General features: G+C 42.2%; 1 protein-coding gene and 1 pseudogene across 7 annotated transcripts in view; one reads left to right on the forward strand and one right to left on the reverse strand.

Annotated features, from left to right (window-relative positions):
- The window catches only part of p4ha2 (prolyl 4-hydroxylase subunit alpha 2), a 133,815-nt gene that overhangs the window by 88,220 nt on the left and 25,454 nt on the right, over positions 1-20,141 (forward strand). For 3 of the 7 annotated variants that reach the window (XM_033029879.1, XM_033029878.1, XM_033029872.1), the window contains 5 exons: positions 783-853; positions 6,540-6,639; positions 7,653-7,706; positions 19,699-19,758; positions 19,789-19,854. In XM_033029879.1, coding sequence (XP_032885770.1) covers positions 783-853; positions 6,540-6,639; positions 7,653-7,706; positions 19,699-19,758; positions 19,789-19,854 — 351 coding nt within the window. Of the gene's footprint in view, positions 1-537; positions 609-782; positions 854-6,539; positions 6,640-7,652; positions 7,707-19,698; positions 19,759-19,788; positions 19,855-20,141 lie in introns of all 7 variants that reach the window. The other 4 variants (XM_033029873.1, XM_033029877.1, XM_033029875.1 and 1 more) reach the window with 4 other exon arrangements.
- On the reverse strand, positions 14,353-14,506 carry LOC116978837 (annotated as a pseudogene).

Here is a 20,141-nt window from a genome sequence, read left to right on the forward strand (position 1 = left end):
ACAGGTGAATTTAATTGTACTCTGTCTCACCGTTCACATTGAAATACCTGACGTAAGTGGGTCCGTCAGGGATCAGTGAGAATTCAGTACCTTTTAATGGATGTGTTATTCATGCATTAATAAAATGTTGGCATGATGGAACAAATGGTAATTAATGTTGCATTTGAGTCCGACTCCAGTTGATCATTCACCCTCTGTTCTCTGCCACTCCTCATATTTTTAGTCTTTGTCAATGCAAGACGATAAATAATGATCTTAAGGCAAGTAGTCAAGGTGACTTGTATTTTGTTGTCCTGTATTTTGCTCTTAATGAGAATTTGCTAGCCGCAATCGATCGTGAGGCAGTGCCAAAACCTATAGACAATGGAATAATGATAAACCATGCATGCAGTCATTTAATTGGTGGTCATTATGGAGCCCAGGTCAGATGATGTGTAGGTTGGAGCTTTGCCTTTGATCATTTTAAATGTATTTAATTGTGAATCAATTGTTTGTGTGCAGAGAGCCAACTTACCTTCTGATCTTTCAATCTCACAGTTGGCCAGAGCCACAGTTAGGAACTCAGTCACTGGGATCCTAGAGACAGCGAACTATAGAATCAGTAAGAGGTAAGAGTGATTGCCACGGCAACCAAAGCAGCCAAGGTTTTTGATTGGCTTCGTAGCCCCTTTAAAATCTCTGCTGCCAAATCAGAAGACCAATCAAAAGTAGAACCTGGAGGCTTTGTTTGTTGTCTTTCTTTTGTGTCCTGTGATTTATTGCATTTTATTTTCTTAACACAGCTGGTTCGAGCAACAGTGCGTGACCCTAAAACGGGTATTCTAACTGTAGCCCATTACAGAGTCTCTAAAAGGTAAGCTTTGAACAAAATGCCAGGGGTCTCTGCAGGTCAAAGCACAGACTACCCTTAAGGCCACCTCTGAGGTGGGAGAAGAAAAATGGCATGCAACATTTCAGTAACCGCATGTGAAGATGTCAAGATGAAAAGCTTAATGCTCGCATTCAAAGCTGCTTTCAAAATCCTTCTCTGTTTCAACCTGGCATTGTTTCAGTAGCAACCAGAGCTTTTTTCCCTACTTGTACCCTGGATACACGCATGTGCAAATGCATTCACTCGCGCTGCTTGTAAAATCTCAATATACATTTTGAAGTCCTTGGAAAAATGAACCAGCTAAAGGATCTTCAGCACACTAAGACTAAAGATGAGTTTTGTCCATTTGCTTTCTCAAATGTTTTCACGTTCCTCTTTCTCAAACAACTGCAATAATTCCCCATTTAATGGATGTTTCTTCAAAGGCAATGGCCATCGGCTGAGTTTCATGGTTACTATGTTGTGTGGCAGAGTTCTCATTAGGTGATTCCAAGAAAGAGGACAGTTACAGTGCTATTAAGATGAAAGATGAAAGTCCAGGTGCCGGCGCCAGAGTTGTTGAGCCTCAGTCAAAACAGCTTCACTTCTGAAAGGAGAGATTATGTTGAGAAATATAAAGTGGAGCCAAATGAACTGCTGCAAGGTTGAGCAAAGTGGGAAGATAAATGAGTTTAGCAGTCTAGATTCTCCATCTGAGTTTTGAAAGAAAGGAATCACTAGGAGTTCAAGCATTCCATATGGTGACACACTTTGCAAGTTAATAAGCACAACAGGTAGGATGCTGGCTGACATATAGAAGATTTTATGATGACAGATTGAATCATTGATATATTTACAAATGAAATTAAGCTGCCTTAAAACTTACATTTATGTCACTTGAGGTTTTAATTAAAGTGCAGAAATTAAAAATAAAAGCCAAATGAAAAATGGGGATTTTGTTTTCGCTGAACAAATAGATTTATCTGGCATGCACAGTCCAAATGAGAGTTGGAAGCAAATTTCAAAATGAACTGGAGAAGTTCCTAATTCTGGTGGTACATGCTTTCAAGATCATGTTCCTTCTGCCCATCGAAAAAGAGGAGACGAGGTAAAGACCCAGGGTGTGAGTGGTTTTTGATTACATTGCCACAGGCAGCATGCATGTTAATGGAGTCAATAGGGAAGAGATTGGTTTGTGTGATGAACTGGGCTGCATCCACAACTCTACAATTTTTTGCGGCACAGGATTGAGCAGTTGGCAGACTAACGTGAAGCATCTTGATAGCATAGTTTCTATGGTGCTTCTGTAGAAATTGGTAAGAATCATTGGAAACATGCCAAATTTTCGAAGTCGTCTGAGGAACAAGAGCCAGTGGTGTTTCTTTGGCTTTCTTGGCCATGGCATCATTGTGGTTGAACCAGGACAGATTGCTGGTGATAATTAAACTGGATACTTGAAGCTCTCGATCATCTCCATCTCAGCAACGTTGATGCTGATTGGTGCGTGTACACCATCCCATTGCCTGAGGTAAATGACTAGCTCTTTCATCTTGCAGACATTGAGGGAGAGGTTGTTGTCTTAACACCATGTTACTAAGCTTTTTATTTCCTTCCTGTTTTGGGTCTTGTCATTGTTTGAGATCCAGCCCTCTCTGGTGATGTCATCTGCAAACCTGTAAATGGAATTGAAGCAGAATTTGTTTATGAGTGCATAGAGAGTAAGTATAGTTAGAGACTGAAAGCACATCCTCACGGGGCACCCTTGTTAAGTTATTGTGGAATATGTCTTGTTGCCTAAGCTTATTGATTGCGCTCTTTGGGTCAGGAAGTCATGGATCCAGTTGCCGAGGTGGGTACTGACTCCTCGGTCCAGGAGGTTTGGGATGAGTTTGGTTGAGATTATGGTGTTGAAAGAAGGTCTATAGTTAATGAATAGGAATCTGGGAGAAAAGATGAGAATGTAGAAAAAAAAATGGAATTAATATAAATGCTTGATGGTTGGTGTGGACTTGGGCTTGTTTCCATGCTGTATCTTTCTCTAACTATATGAATATTTGCTGCCAGCATTCCCTGAGCAAATGGGCTATTGGTGGGCTTGCACCAAACAGTTTATGGAGAATAAGATTAATTTATTTAATTTTAAGAGGAGAAGGAACAGAAAATGCAATAACTTCTCCCAATAACAACAGACTAATTCCCCAGGAAATTGGCAGTGCATAAAGGACAAAAACAAATCTCAGTCATTGAAACCAATGGGTTTACCAAATATGGTTAACAGAGGAGTTTACTAGGCCATCAACACTGCCCAGCTGTGGAATGTTATATGCCACTGATTTGGAAGATAAATTCTGCTTGGCGCTGAGAAAAAGCATGTGTTTTTAAATGGATAAATCTCTCCAAAGTGTTAGCAAAAGCCTGTTGGACCCCATTACCACCACCACTAGTTGCATGATATGTTTCTCCGGTGTGACAAATGTTTTAATTAGCTGCCATCATTAAACTTCCTTAGCAAACTGAAATATATGTTTGCAGCATTGTCGATAATTCTCAGCAGTGTGCTTTGATTTTCACCAGGTGGCAACCTAAAGCTATTCAGTTGTGAGATTTTATTGTTGGACAAAAGTACAATGGTTTTCAGCTGTTGAGCATCAATGTGCTCAGGTATTGATGTCCCGGCTGCTCAGGTTAAATTAACAGACATGATATGATGCTTGTGAATCCTTGATCCTGAGATATCTTGCGCGTCTGTCAGCTTAATTGTCCATGCACATAAGCTACAGGAGGCCTCCTTTGCTTCTTCAGTCCTTGGCACGAGAGTATCGCTACAAGGCCAGCATTTATTGCAATCCCAAGCACCTTCTTGAATTGCTGTGTTCAATATGCTTCCAAAATGCTTTTGGGATTTTCAGGAGTTAGCCAGAGATGAATTTTCAAGTCCTGTAATGTGTGTGACCTTGAGGGTAATGTGATAGTGTTGGCAATCACGTGTGCCTGCTGTCCTTGCGCTTCTTGCTGATATTTGTCTTTGGGATTGAGAGATGATATTGTCATGTTCTATGTTCTAGGTTATTAGACTATGATATTGGCATAGTCTAGGTAACTGCTGTGCATAAGGTAGGTGATAATGCAGCCACTGTGAGATGGTGGTGGAGGGAATTAATGTTTAGAGTGGTTGACAAGGTGCTGGTTATGTGGGCTGCTTTGTCCTGGATGCTGTTAAAATGTTTAAACCTTGGGTCTGCACTCAACTAGGATAGGAGGGAATACTCCTGAGTTGTACTTTGAGTGAAGGAAAACTTGCGTTTCAGGTCACAGAATACCCAACTGGTGGTAGACACAAAATGCTGGAGTAACTCAGCGGGACAGGCAGCATCTCTGGATAGAAGGAATGGGTGACGTTTCAGTTCAAGACCCTTCTTCAGACTGACCTGAGGCCTTGACCCGAAACGTCACCAATTCCTTCTCTCCAGAGCTGCTGCCTGTCCCGCTGAGTTACTCCAGCATTTTGTGCCTACCTTCGATTTAAACGATCAGCCATGATCACAATGAATGGCGGTGCTGACTTGAAGGGCCGAATGGCCTCCTCCTGCACCTATTTTCTATGTTTCTAAACCAGCATCCGCAGTTCGTTCTTACACATACCCAGCTGCTGACCTACCTGTAGCCACAGTATTTGTGTGGCTGGTCCAATGAAACTTCTGGTCAATGGTGATTTCCCAAAAGATTCACATTAGGGAAGATAGGTAAAGCCAACAGATGTTAAGATCCTGTCCAAATAATTATCTTGTATGTTTGTGATAAACGTATCAGCTCATGCATAAGATCTAGGTCCTGCTGTGCATAGGAATACATTTCTTCATTTATCTGAGAAGTTGCAAGGGGAATTGAGCACTGCGTGACGCTCAGCGAACATTGTCAATCCAGACATAATGAATATTTGGTCAATGAAGAAGCAGCTGAAGGTAATTGGGTCCTGAACATTGCTTGAGGAATGCTGCAGAGATCTCTCAGAGGTGGAAAGATGGACCATCAACAAACTTCTGTGACCTATGATGACATCGACTGATAGTTTCTACCAGATGCCCGTTGACTTCAATTTTAACAGGATTCCTAGTTGCTACAATCTATCAATTGTGCTTTAAAGACATAGAAAATAGAACAGGACATCACAGGAATAGACTCTTCAACCCACATTATCCGAGCCAAACATGATGCCAAGTTAAAGTAATCTTCTCTGCCTGCATCCCTCCATTCCCTGCATATCCAAGTGCCTCTTGAAAAACCTAGTAAATGCTACTATTGTTTCTTCCTCCACCACCATGCCTGGCAGCGTGTTCCATGCACCCATCGCTCACTTGCCCCACACATTTCCTTTCAAACTTTGCCTCTCTCAGATTAAAGCTATGCCCTCTACTTTTTGATAGTTCCACCGCGGAAGAAAGGTTCTGACTGTCTATGCCCCTCAAAATGTTGTATACTTCTATCAGGTCTCCCCTCAGCCTCCAACGTGCCAAATAAAACAATACAAGTATGTCCAACTTCTTCCTTATAGCTAATGCCCTCTAATCTACAATGCAGATGAATAGAATTTGAATGGTCGAAAGCTGAGGGTACTTGTCCATCTTCCAGCAGTGGATCTCTTTGGGCATTTGCTTGCACCTCCATTTACCCTGAAAATGGAATCCTGCAGCCCTTTGGCACAGTTACTACTCTGAAAGGCATAAGGTGTTGACGTAACCCCTGAACTCCATTGAACCTTCTTCCCACAATCTATAGATTAATGCTGCGCTCCTAGAGTCAAGAGAGTTTTATTGTCATATGTCCCAGATAGAACAATTAAATTCTTACTTGCAGCAGCACAGCAGAATATGTAAACATAGTACATAGTCTTCTCTTTGATTGAGAAAGAGCAGGTGATTAAAACTTGGCAGCATGTTTTACACAATGAAGTCAATGGAAATTTGATTTTTTTGTGTGTTTTTCATAACTTTCTCTTCCCCGCGGTTAATAACATCAGAGGTCTCAGTGCGGTTGTTGAGGAGCTGTGATGGCACTCGGTACTAGTGGGCACATTAATGAGAACAAAATGTTTGGCCCTTTTTATTTTTGAATGCCTTATGTTTGCTACAGAAACAGAGCTCTCCATTCAGCCTGGAACTTCATTGACATGCAATTACCAATCTGTTGTTCTGCTTGGCTTTTCCGAAAACAAACCTAAAAGAGGATAATGTTGAACCAAATAACTTGCTGGCTTGAGATGATGTCACTGGTCAGTATGTTGCTGCCATTCGGTCAAAGTGATCATTTTACGGCCTGTCCTTGTAATTTATTCCGTCACATTTCCAAACTGTAACTGTCCATTAAAGTCCTGCTACATACTATTTCCAATGATGCAGTCCAGATGTTCCTGCACGTGTTCTGAGTCTGAATCCATAATACTGATCAAGCCTAACATTGAGGATGGGAGCAGCTTATAATCATCATCAAATTGTTTGGTCCAACATTAGAGTCTGGAATCAGTAGACACTTGGTTGTGCACTGTTGCTTTATTAGCATGGTCCATCCAGTAACTCCATGATGAAGGTTATTCATTCCTGTTTTGATTGTGCACAGATTCCAAGATGGAAGCATCTAGATAGGTTGCCTAGTGCCTTGTTCAGCTTTGTTTTGTTTGTCACTTCCTCTCCAGTGCCTGGTTGGATGATGATGAAGATCCTGTCGTGCACCGGGTCAACCAGCGGATAGCGGACATCACGGGCCTGGATGTGGAGACAGCTGAGTTACTTCAGGTACTCAACCCAAGGCTCTGAGTCTGTGGAGTAAGATGGTGAGGATGTCATGGGGTTGGACCAGTCCCACCTCTTCTCCCCTCTCCCATCAGGCACGAGCCTCAGAAATTTTGAAAACACATACCTCCAGATTCAGGGACAGTTTCTTCCCAGCTGTAATCAGCTCTGATGAATGGTCCTCTCATCAATTAGAGTGCACATCTGGAAAACAATACAGCTGAAGTTCCTGGGCACGGTGGGGCCAGCTCTGGCCAGTTAGTGAGACAACAAAGAAATGCTCATAGACATGACTAACAAGGAGAGAGAAAATAAAGCCTGCCCTACCATGAGTATATGCTTGCAATTTCTTCAATGAAGGTGTAGGTGACTTAGGAAATCCTTGTTATCTGGAGCAGCAGAGTGGCACAGTTGGTAGAGTTTGATCCCGACCTCGGGTGCTGTCTTTGTGGAGATTGCATGTTCTCCCTGTGACCGCGTAGAAATTTTCCGGATGCTGCTGTTTCCGCCCACATCCCTAAGATGCGGTAACCCCTGCGAGTTTGTAGCTTAATTGATCTCTATAAATTATCTGGAGAGTGAATGTGAAAGTGGGTTAACCTAGAATTAGGGCGAACGGGAGATCTTTGATTGACGGACTCGGTAGGCTGAAGGACCTGTTTCCATGCTGGATCTTTCCAATTCAATTCAAAGAACTTGAATAAAATTCAAACAGCGAGATGAACTTGGCGGGTTAAGCGTCTTCTGTGGTCAGAAATGTACAGGTGATGCGTCAGGCCAGGTCACTTCCTCAGCAGTTTTTTACGAAAGATTCCAGCATCTGCAGTTTTTTGTGTCTCTTCAATGGAACTTGAACTTCCCAGGTAATTGTTTGTGTTATCTTAACCTACAACAGAATCAGCTCAGTGATATTCTATTTTGTGCTCTGACCTTTACACTGCATCTGAGATGTGCTGATACTGAGTTGCTGGCTGTGCATTGTTTTCATATTTTGCTGATGTTTGTCTTTGCTGCAGGTGGCAAATTATGGAGTAGGAGGGCAGTATGAACCACACTTTGACTTCTCCAGAGTAAGTGGTGACAATATCCATTCCAGACTTGACTCCTAAATTCTTAATGATAACTAATCCTAAAGCTCTTCTGGAATGCAAATGTTGGGACTCGGGTGCCTTAAGATTAAAAACCATAATAATTTCCTCAAAATCTGTAACTCTATCCATGATGAGTACAGTCGGAATGAAATGAAATCATGGGTCTTTTTATTCCAATCGGAACAATGTGCTGAAATTGTTTATAGCTATATAATTCATTAGCTTCAAACCTCAAAACACTGAATCAATCAATCATTGTTATTTTAAATAAAGCAGGTGATGGATCTAATCAGCTAGTCAGGCAGCATCACCGGAGAGGGAGCCTGAGTTAATGTTTAAGGTTGATCACCGAGAGTGGGGGAAAAAAAAGAGTATTAAGATCTTGGGAAAGGGGAGAGAATTGAAGGAAACATAAATATGTCTGATGAAGAATGGTCTGTTTTCATCTCCCCCGCCTCTCCGCATTGTAAAACTTGCGACATCTCCGATTCTTCATCAGAATCAGTAAATGTTAATTGCAAATGTTAACTGTTCTCCTCTTCACCAATGCTGCCTGACACGCAAAGTATTCCTAACATTTAGATACAAGGAACTGCAGATGTTGTCCAGAAAAAAGACATAAAGTGCTGGAGTAACTCAATGGGTAAGGCAATATCCATGGAGAACATGGATAGGTGACTATTCGGGTCCTAACCTGAACCGTTGCCCATCCATGTTCTCCAGAGATGCTGCTTGACCCGCCGAGCACTTTGTGTTTTTTTTAAATTGCTAATATTTTCTACTTTTGCATTAATATCCTGCATTTACAGTTTATTTTTGCTTCTAATGTATTATTCTGTACTTCACTTTGACCAATGTTCACACAGATCATTTGTACTGCTTCACTATCTCATGATATCAGTGGCCTTCTGGCCAAAATGTCTGGGAACCCTCGCCTCTTTGGGACAATCTTCCATGATTTCTTCAGGGACATTTTGAAGTTCGACTGTGAACAATGACTAGGAGGGCAATGATTTTTAAACTTTTTTATTATTATTATTAATAAAAATATCAGAAATAGGAATTGGGGGTGTATGGCTTGGTAGAATGTTTAGAGCCAACATCAAGGGACAAAACGTCCACGATGGCTGGAGTTGCAAGGAACTGTGGATGCTGGAATCTTAAGTAAAACACAAAGTGCTGGTGTAACTTAGCAGGTCCGGCAGCATCTCTGGCAGGGAAAGAATATGAAGGGTCCAAACCCGATATGTCATCTGTCCATTCCCTTCACAAATACTGCCTGTCCCACTGCATTGCTCCAGCACTTTGTGTTTTGCTTGAAGGAGGCTTCTGTCCAGAGTTTATCCCAAATTAAACAAGGGGAGCGTAGATAAAGCCATAATTTGCTACCAGATCCTGGAAATGAGAGCCTTGCTAGGATATTTCACAGGATTGTTTAGAGTCGGGCTTTGGGTTGGAAAAGAATTTCAGCCAAATCCGGTAAGGCAACCAGATTTCCTTCACTGAACACATTGATGAACCAGACACATTTTTATAATGGTTTAATGGATGTCCTTAATTGATGGCACAAAAGAAGGCAGATGCCACAATCTAGAGCAAAAACATGACCAGGCAGGAAATAGAGGGATACAAACTAGGTTTATACAGATGGGTTGACTTAAAATGGCAGCATGGTTGTGTAGACATGGTGAGCCAAAGTTTCAGGTGGACTGAGTCCAGAAGGAGGGTCCTTACCCAAAATATTGTCTGTCCATTTCCCTCCTCAGATGCTGCCTGAGCTGCTGAGTTCATCCAGCAACTTTCCTTTTTTGTTGACCCTTATTGGTGCCTTTGGAATAATGTAATTGAAACTGATTCCCCTAGCTGCCATTATGGGATTTGAAATGTTATTTCTAGATCATTGATGAAGACTAGTGAGATTTCTATGTGTCAGCATATTTTTTATATCCAAACTTGTGGCCCATTGCCCTGTTCTCAGTCTACTTGGTAACTTTATGTTCAAAGGAGAATTGCCCTAAAATTTACAGGAAAGGGATCAATATTCTTGCATCTGTGGATTAAGAGACGAGTTCTCATCTCTAATACATGGAGCACCTCGTTCATTGTTTGGTATGTTTCTGTGGCATTTGCTTTTTTTTTTAGCAAACTTGGTTTCCCTTAATCAATTGTGCAGAATGGGCTTGATTTAACTGCCCATGTACAATGTTTCTCCATGTAACCATTACCTACCCACCAACAACCCAGTTGCTAGTTGTTGAACATTTAACATAGCAAAGTACAACACAGGAGCAGGCCCTTCGGCCCTCAATGCATATGCCAAACATGCTGCCATGTTAAACAAATCTCATCTTTCTGCACATGATCCATATATCTCCATTCCACATAACAATGTACCTATCTAAAAGACTTCTGGATGCCACTATTGTATCTGCCTCCACCACCACCGCTTGCAGCTTGTTCCAGGGCCCCACCATTCTATGTACGTAAAAAAAACTTGCCCGGCACGTCACCTTTAAACTTTGCCCCTCCCACCTAAAAGCTATGCTCCTCCAGTCTTTGACATTCCTGCTGTGGGAAAGATTACCCCAGCGATACCTCTCATAATTTCATATACATCTTTCAGGTCTCTTCCCATAACCTCTGGGATTCCAGAGAAATGTTATTGACGAGACTGTCTGCTCACCCTTCGGTCGCCTACTGCTCCCCAACTGCTACATTGCCTGGAGTATATCTCTCTGTATCACGAGCAGAACCTGGGTCCATTGACATAGACATTTCTCTGACAAAATGCTTGTTGAATTTGGACATGATACCAAAGATTTGCACAGCTGTAACATGCACCCATCAGCAGAGGAAGACATCCAAAAACCTGCTCTGTAACTTCAGATGTTATATGTCAGTTTTTATTGGTAGGCACAGAAAGAAAAGAAAATATTTTCAGAGGATAAAAATAAATCGGTATGAAAGACCCATTGAAGATTGGAAGTACTGTTTAGTTATGGGCTGGGAAGCAGTTTCAACGCTTTTAACCACCCAAGTGCTAAATATGTACCAAGTGCTCTTTCGGACCGGATTTGGACTTCTTCATTCACACATATCGTAACATGATTCTGTTTAGAATTCTCGTGTAATGCATTTTACTACGATTGTTGACCTCTGTGTTAAAAGGGACACAGTAATGAAATAAAGTACTCAAACATTGTTAATTATCACAGGAATTAATGGCAATAGAATTGTACAACATTCGAACATGCCTTTCTGCCCAACTTGTCCAATCAGACCAGGTTTTATAACTGTGCTTGACACAATTGCTGCATTTGGTCCATATCCCCTTAAATTATTCCTATCTATGTTCTTGTCTAAATGTCTTTGAAACTGCCATTGTGCCCCTCTCTGCAGTTTCTGTCAGCTCATTCTGTTATTGCACCACACTCAGTGTGAAGAAATTACACCATGGTTCACTTTTCAATCCTTCCTCTCTCACATTAAAGCTATATCCTCTAGTTGTCCTCTCCTACCCTGGGAAATAGACGATGAACATTCAGCTTCTCCGTTCCTCTCTTGATTTTGTATACCTTTGTAAGGGGGCAACTCAGCCTCCTGCACTCCAGGGAAAAAGCATTCCAGCCTCTTCTTATAACTCAAGCCTTCAAGTCTTGGCAACATCTTGGTGAATCTTTTCTGCATCCTCTCCAGGTTAATGACATCTTTCCCATAGCCAGACGAGCAGAACTGCACGCAATGCTCCAAATGTGATTTCACAGCAATGGCATTGAGTCCTGGTCCAAACTGTGATTATGTGCAAATGTTAAGTTGAAACTCACTTGACATTAATATGAACAAGCTGTGCTCCCACAATATTCTATAGTAGCAGTTCTTGCTGAGCAATTAATTTAATTCTCGTTGTCTGATCATAGGCTTTAAAGATAGCTCACTCAAACTTAAACACTGCAACCACAAATATTGGGTGATATTCTCTCCATTACTTGAGTAAAAAATGACCATAGTCATCTTTACATTAAATTCAGGTTCCGATTTTGGGTTTGGACAACTGCAGATTTAAACTAACCTGCAATAAACCAACACGGAAAATGAATATTGAAATTACCTCAAGGTGCAGGTTAACATACCATAACCCTTTCTAATCGTTTTTTTTCTAATTTTGCAGAATGACCACTAAATCATTGTTCAAAGCAACTATTCAGTTGAGAAACTGGAGTAATGAATGCAGAGTAGATGACCATGCCTCTTCCCAAATTGATTTCTAGGACATACAATGTTGCCTCCCCTCTTAATCCAAAAATGTCCCTTTGTCTCTTTTGCTTCCATCTGCACTCTATACTGTGCCACCAAATAGTGCCAATGGAAAACTTGGATATAATCCTTTTGTTATCCAGTGTTTATTTGCTGTTATTTCCTTTCAGTCCTTCATAATCTAAAGTACACATAAGAAGCGGATGATTCCATCATGGAATCCAAAAAATAAAATGAAAAAACTGTTTGTATATAGCTGGACTCCTGAGCAATCTTGTAGTGTTGATCTCTTTGGTGCTTGGCCATATATAAGAAACTAAGACTACTTTCCAGCATACTACATCATCCTTGAATTCTGGTAGTTGCACCAGAGAACATAAAACAGTACGGATCAGGAACTGGCCTTTGGCCTGCAATGTTTGTGCCAGACATGATGCCAAGTAAAACTGCTCTCATTTCCCTGTAGAAGATCCATATCTCTCTATTCCCTGCACTTCCATGTACCTAGCTATAAGCTGATTAACCATCACTATCTTATCTCCTTTCACCACCACCCCTGGCAATGCGTCCCAGTGGCAATTCAAACGCATCGATACTGATCTCTGATAATGTAACATTGTATTTATCTTTGTTCAAAATGACATCCATCTTGGTCAGAAACAGGTCACCTTTTGGTATTGGTTTATGATTGTCACGTGCACTGAGTTATGATAAAAAAAAATATTTTGCGTGGTATCCAGACAAATCATACTACACGTGTACAATCAAACCATACACAAATATAACATAGTGCAAAGAGAAAGTGCAGAATATAGTTTTGCATCAAAGAGAGGTCCATTGCATGAGCTACAAGAGAGGTCCATTGCATGAGCTACAAGGAACTCCCTGGTCCCTTGTCCTCCAAGGCATAACTGTATGAACAGCAAGTGAGGACCCAATGATCAGGCCAATGGAAGTAGAGTGCGTGAAGTTAAACCGCTTGGAGTGAATAAGTTCATTGTGGATAAAATCAGGAAGACAGGATGCAAAGAGCAAGAGCTGATCCAGTAACGGATTACTTGCAGCCGAGCTTTAATAGATTTCACCGTCACTGTATCCAGTTCCAACAACAGCTCCTTTCTACGCTTGGAAAATAAAAGATGATCTCATGACTTCACTATTGGAGCCTTTTATGGACCCTCTTCATTTGGACTTCCTCCAACAGAAAGTAGCAGATGTGCATCTATCGAACACAAATTTTATTTATTCCTGTCAGCAGCTGGGAAGTGGAGAAGTCTGTGAAAGATTATGTTCACTCTTTAAAAATATAAAGGAATAAAGGAACTAAAATATTCAGACTCAAAACGGTTTGAAGGGTCCCGACCCGAAATGTCACCTATCCATTTTCTCCACTGAGTTACTCCAGCATTTTGTGTCTATCATTGGTATAAACCAGCATCTGCAGTTCCCTTTTATTACATATTGTCTGTAACTTGCACACTTCTCTGTGTAATCCTCAACCCCTTATTTCTATCATCAGTGCCGTGCACCTTCAGATATCCTATTTCTTTACTTGAATGTATTTGGCTGAAGTACAATGCTGTTTGTCAGCAAGAACCCAAATGCTTACAAGTGCTTATTCCTGCAAATAATTTCAGTGATTGGCTTCAACAATCTAAATTCCAGATTGAATAGAACATCTCCTTATAAAACTTGAATCTAAATGCTGGCCAGCAAAGTAGTGCAGTGGTAGAGCTACTATCTTACACTTATTATGTAAGTACCCATCAGTGCTTACATATTTTACTTCGGAGTCACGTGAGTGATTCCGTGAAGAACCCGCTCAGCACGCATGCGCGGCATTACGTCCAGCAGAGCAACAGCGGCACAGCGGGAGTCAGGCGCTCCCGCTATGGAGGTGAAAGAACGGACCGTCAGGTAAGCTGACGTCGGGTTTTTCTTTCACAGGCAGAGAAGAAAGGCTCTAGAACAAACCTGTCCCCCGCTCGACTCCACGGAGGAGCGTTCCATCTGGGGGGGGGGGGCAGCAACAGAACAGACCTGTCCCCCGCTCGACTCCACGGAGGAGCGTTCCATCTCGCGGGGGCAACAACAAGGCGGTAGGACCGCTTACCGGGCGGTCCGCTATACCCCGACACCGCGCCGAGCCCAGCCCGCTAGCGCCAGAGCAGCCATGGAAGAGGCGTCCGGCCGGTGGCTCCGACTTATCGGACGGGGACGTCTCTCCACCCAGGCGGGGGAGAGACAGCCGCCTGAGCCGCATGGAAACATAGAAACATAGAAATTAGGTGCAGGAGTAGGCCATTCGGCCCTTCGAGCCTGCACCGCCATTCAATATGATCATGGCTGATCATTTTTTTTATTTTTTTTTTTGGAAATATTGAGCGCGAACGCAGTCCCCCACTACCACAAATTTTGCAGTCGAGTATCATCGCAGGCGTCAGCACACCCGAAGTGCAATGGGATAGCCTCGTCCTGGGAGAACCACCTTGGTGATCATGGTGTCTCCCCTGCCAGGTAAAATGGAGCGGCTCTTGGAGCAGGAGCTCCAGCGAGGTGCACCCCAGGAGGGGCGCTCTTGCAGAGGGGGGTCAGGCACTCCCTCCACAGTGCCTTGTGCACTGTCCATTGCTTCCTCCTTTCCAGAGGATAGCTTTGGTGACCAGGACTGGGCTGGTCAAGAACAGGGGCAATGGCTGAAGATCTCGGGAGTATGCAAGGGGTGCAGGAACAGGAAGAGCTGCTAGGTGTGGTGGACAGCTACGTGGAAACCCCACGTACAGGAGGCCGTTAAAAGCTTGACGTCAGCCATCACATCGTTTCTCCTCGTTCCATGGACAAATACGGAGATGACCGCAACCTTCGTAAACAAGTCATAAGACCTGCCATAAATCCTACATTGCGGGGTTGTGCATACCCCAGCCACTGAGCCAGACCCACTGCTCTGGCAAAAACCTCACAAAGCATATGAAGGACATGCAATAGGTTTTACAAAATTTTCGGCTCATGAGGGCAGGGCCGGGACGAGCAAACCAAAAACAGTAATTCCTACGCAGCAGCACCCCATCGAGTCCATCAGTCAACGTCTACCATATCGGACAGATGAAAGCTCGGGGTCCGCATTCTATCACCGAAAGTCTTCTTTAGACCAGGGCCCAGAGCGGATCCCATGGAAAATGTGCCACCCCCAACATCACCGCCACGTCAGACGACGTGCAACACTCGTTGGACCGGCAGGAAACAGAAGAATACCCATAACCATGGAGGTAGGTGGGTCTGGTTCCTACTAACACATGGGAGTCTATCACGAGTGATCAGCATATACTCAATGGCATTAGTGAATACAAATACAATTCATACTAGAAAAATTGCCACCAGGTCAACATTCACCCCAGAGGGTATTTTTCCCCTCTCCGTTAAAGAAACAAGAGGGACAAGCTGAACTGGTGAGAATAATTACAAAGGGTATCATGGGAAAACCTGAACCCTTGCAATTCGTATCAAATATATTCACTAAACCCAAAAAAGATGGCGGATGTCGCATCATCATTGACTTAACTTCACTAAATATGTTTGTTAAGTATATACATTTCAAAATGGAACCGGTTGTTACTGCCAAACAACTAAATTCCAAAGGATACTTCATGGCAAGCATTCATCTTGTACACAAAAACATCAAAGATGTTTACTATTTAGTACCATTCACAAGGATCATCGCAGATACCTGAAATTTACCTGGATGGGGCAGCTATAGCAGTTTAAAGCGTTACCCAATGGGTTCACATCAGCCAAGAGTGTCACCAAGACACTAAAACCAGCTCTGGCAATATTCAGAAGACAAAAACATATTGTCATGGCATATCTTGATGATATCCTAAATGGTAGGCAAGACCATGAAATTGACTATGTTAGCTGTTCAGCTACCAAACAGTTATTCGAAACCCTGGGGTTGTCTTACATCCAGATAAATCTAAGTTGAAGCCATCCACTATCATGGACTACTTGGGCTTCACAATTAATTCAGTCTACGTGACTGTAACATTGCCAAGAGACAAAATAGTTGAATTGGCACAATCATGCAACAATTTAATGGACAACAAACTACCAACTACTCGACAAGTAACAGAGTAGTTGGGAAAATGGTAGCAGCATTTCCGGCTACATAATTCGGACCTTTGTACCAAAAACGACATACAGGTCATTATGATCATTTCATGAAGTTACCCACTGAAGTAATATCAGAACTACAGTGGTGGACAAAAAACGTTTGACATAGTTTCAGCCTATTATCATCACTAACCCTACGTCAGTTATCCAAACAGATGCCAGTGCTCAAGGCTGGGGAGCAACTAACTCTATATCCAGCACAAGTAGTAGATGGACTAACCCAGAATCATCGTTACCACTTACACTGGGCATTAATTATCTAGAGATGTTGGGTGACTTTTATGGTTTAAAATCATATGCATAATAATGCATCACTTGCATGTACAGTTACAAATAGATAATAATACGGTGGTGGCCTACATTAACCATATGGGCGGCATAAAATCGGTATCATGCAACAAGTTGGTCAACACAATTTGGCAATGGTGTGTCGAAAGACATATTTGGCTATCAGTCACTTACCTGCCAGGTAAGCTAAATACAGTGGCAGACACCAGGTCACGTAAATTTAATGACAACATCGAATGGATGTTAAAAACCCCCCAAAAAAAATTCACTAAAGTTATCAAGCAATATGGCACGCCAGATATCGATTTATTTGCATCAAGGCTAAATCACCAGGTACCTATGTATGTCGCTTGGGAACCAGACCCTGAGGCAGCAGCGGTAGATGCGTTCACGCTGGATTGGGGAAATTCTTCTTCTATGCATTTCCTCCCTTCTGCCTCATCAGTCGGGGACTACGCACAGTACAAATGGACTCTGCTTCAGGTATTTTGATAGTACCCGACTGGCCTACACAACCATGGTTCCCAATACTCCATGACATGGTTGTTGAAACTCCGATGGTATTCCCCAGTGACCCAGAGTTATTAACACCCAGTGTCGGGCACAAGCCACCTGTGCCATGAAAAAATCAAACTCCTGGGTTGCAGATTCTGCACAAACCACTTCTGGGACTGGGATTATCATAACAAACCGTCGACACCATGTCAGCATCCCTCTGAACATCCACTAAAAAACAGCACTTGTCCAGCATCAAAAAATGGGAGAAGTACTGCTTGGATACAGGGACCACCTACTCAACCGCTACAGTTACCAAAGTACTGGAATTCCTGGCGAACCTTCACCACGATGAAGGACTCAGCTACAGAGCCATCAACACAGCTAGAATTGCCCTGCCTGTCTATTTAAAACCAGCTCCAGGACAACAGGCCATGGGGTCCCACCAGCTGGTGGTCAAACTAATGAAGGGTATTTACAACTCTAACCCCCTAGACCAAGGTACACCCATATATGGGATGTCAGTGTGGTCCTGACATACCTCAGGGGATGGCCACCAGCCAGATCCCTCAACCTGGAAGCATCTATGCTCAAAACACTCATGTTGATGGCACTTGTAGCTGCACAGAGGGTCCAGTCACTACACCTATTGCGACTGGACACCATGCTCACAGCTCCAGACCAGATCTCTGTCATTATCCAGGGAATGATCAAACAGAGCAGACCAGGAACACATAATCCAGTCGTGGAATTCCGGGCTTACCCGTCAGAAACACGGTTATGTGCCATGACCCTACTATCCTACATAGACACAACCAAAATACTCGAGGGAGATGAAAAGCCTTGTGGGTCAGTCATAAAAAACCTTATGGTCGGGTGACAAGCCATTTCGAGATGGCTCAAGCAGGTGCCAAAAGCTGCTGGGATAAAAACTAACATGTACAAATTTCATTCCACCAGGGCAGCATCCGCGTCGACGGCTAAAAGAATGGACGTGCCTATAAAGCACATCCTGGCTACAGCAGGATGGTGGGGGGAAAGACCGTTCAGAAATTTTATAATAAGCTGTTGGCAAAACCTGTTTTATTTGCAGGAAAGATTTTATAGACTGCAAATATTTAATTTAAGCCCAGGGGAGCAATTTAATTTCTTTGTTGTTATTGTTAAAAAATACCATTGTGTTTTTCTACAAACAGATTCATTGGTTGGTATGATAACACACTTCCTCTCTCAAAGACTTCGGCAGTGATGTAATAATAACTGTTACACGGTTTGAAATCACAGAGCTTTGAAATCTTCACGGAATCACTCACGTGACTCCGAAGTAAAATAGTAAGATTAAACGAGAACTTACCAGTTTGAAGTTTGATCTTTATTTTATGAGGAGTTACGATGAGGGATTACGTGCCCTCCGCTCCCACCCTCAATAATATGGGTCAAATTCATAAACTGATGTCTCCTTATCTTTACTATGTTTACTTCAATAACTGTGTCTATCTGTGATTCCACACCTGCTTTGAAGTATGCCGCGCGTGCGTGCTGAGCGGGTTCTTCACGTAATCCCTCATCGTAACTCCTCATAAAATACAGATCAAACTTCAAACTGGTAAGTTCTCGTTTAATCTTGCTATTTTATTCCATTGCACTTGTGTCCAGGAGATGGCAGGGATTTATAAAGGGAAGATATATAATCCATGTTTTGGCTACCTTGACTATTATTGAGTTGAATAAGGAGTTTTACAAAACAACAACTGCCTTCATTGTTGTCTAACTATGGTGGAATAATGATTTTGAACATTGTGCTGGGAGATTGAGGGGGTCATTGTATTTGTAGAGTCAGTCTTGAGTGCCTTTGGCTTCATCGTGTCCAGCTGTTTATCAGCTTATAAATATTGGCTTATGTTCTGTTACTAACAAAAAAAAACAAATGCTGAAGTAGCTCAGCGGGTCAAGCTGGGAGACATTAAAACGTTACATTTTGAATCGGGACCCTTCCTCCATCTGAAGAAGGGTCTAGACCTGAAACATTACATATCTGTGTCTTCCAGTGAAACTGCTTGACCTGCTAAGTTACTCCAGCACTTTGTTTTCTTTTTGTGAACCAGCATCAGCAGTTCCTTGTGTCTATGTTCCTAACAGATGGTTGATGAAAACCTTTGGCTATGATTGGCTGGCATCCGTGCAATCATGATGCTGATGTTCAAAATCCTAAAACACTCCGAAGAATTGGATGGAAAAGAAAATCTGTTCAAACAAAATGTAGATATTAACCCAGAATAAATGAATGTACTCAACCATCTGCTGTGGTTCATTATCTGAGTGATTTACAGTATAGAATAGGGGATTTTGAAGTCCTCAGTAGCCCCCATGTGATCTCCTATTACTAAGCTGTGGTGTTCCAGACACATGATCTTAAACCATTGCTTAATTCCATCACCTATTTACATTCTTTGGTAAACAATGTCACCCGCTCAAATCCCTGTGAAAGTTGCAATGAAACATCTCTACAGGTCAATTTGAACCTCATGACTTTATTATTCTGAGTACCTCCAAAGTTATTCCTTCTTTAACATCCATCCATCTATCAAGAAAAATGGGTCTATGTTGTATGTCAGAAGCAAATTAAAAATTTAAGGGGTATTTCAAAATTGAAGGATGAAAATTCAAATACAACTTTGATGGGAGTTGTGTGGTGTAAGCAGCTGACATGGACTTCAACCAGAAGAAACCTCCGATAAATGTATCTTTTAAATAAAATCTGTTGCAGCGTCCGTTCGACCGCAACCTTGCGACGGAGGGGAATAGACTAGCCACGTATTTAAATTATGTAAGTATTCATTCTCATTTTGTTTTATAGAAAAATGAACAGGATGCTTTCAGAGAATTAGGTACTGGAAATCGCCTTGCTACTTTTTTAAATTACGTAAGTATATGTGATGGTCAATTGGGTAGAAAGGATGCTTGATAGTGGCATGGATCAGCATGTAAGCAATAGCCCAACCTGTCGAGTTTACCTTCCTGATTTCTTGCGCTGTTCAATGTGAGAGGAGTCAAATGTGAGGACAATTGTTTCTGTTTTGTGTTTGAACATATTGGAAAATCTGGGTGCAGTGCTAAGAGAAAGCAGGCACACCGGGAAGAGAGCCTGTCCATATTTCGGTTAATTCATTCAAATGAGGAAAATTCATCCCATTGTGTTGCACGCATTTA

This window comes from Amblyraja radiata, chromosome 11 (genome assembly GCF_010909765.2).
Source record: "Amblyraja radiata isolate CabotCenter1 chromosome 11, sAmbRad1.1.pri, whole genome shotgun sequence".
NCBI classification, from domain to species: domain Eukaryota; kingdom Metazoa; phylum Chordata; class Chondrichthyes; order Rajiformes; family Rajidae; genus Amblyraja; species Amblyraja radiata.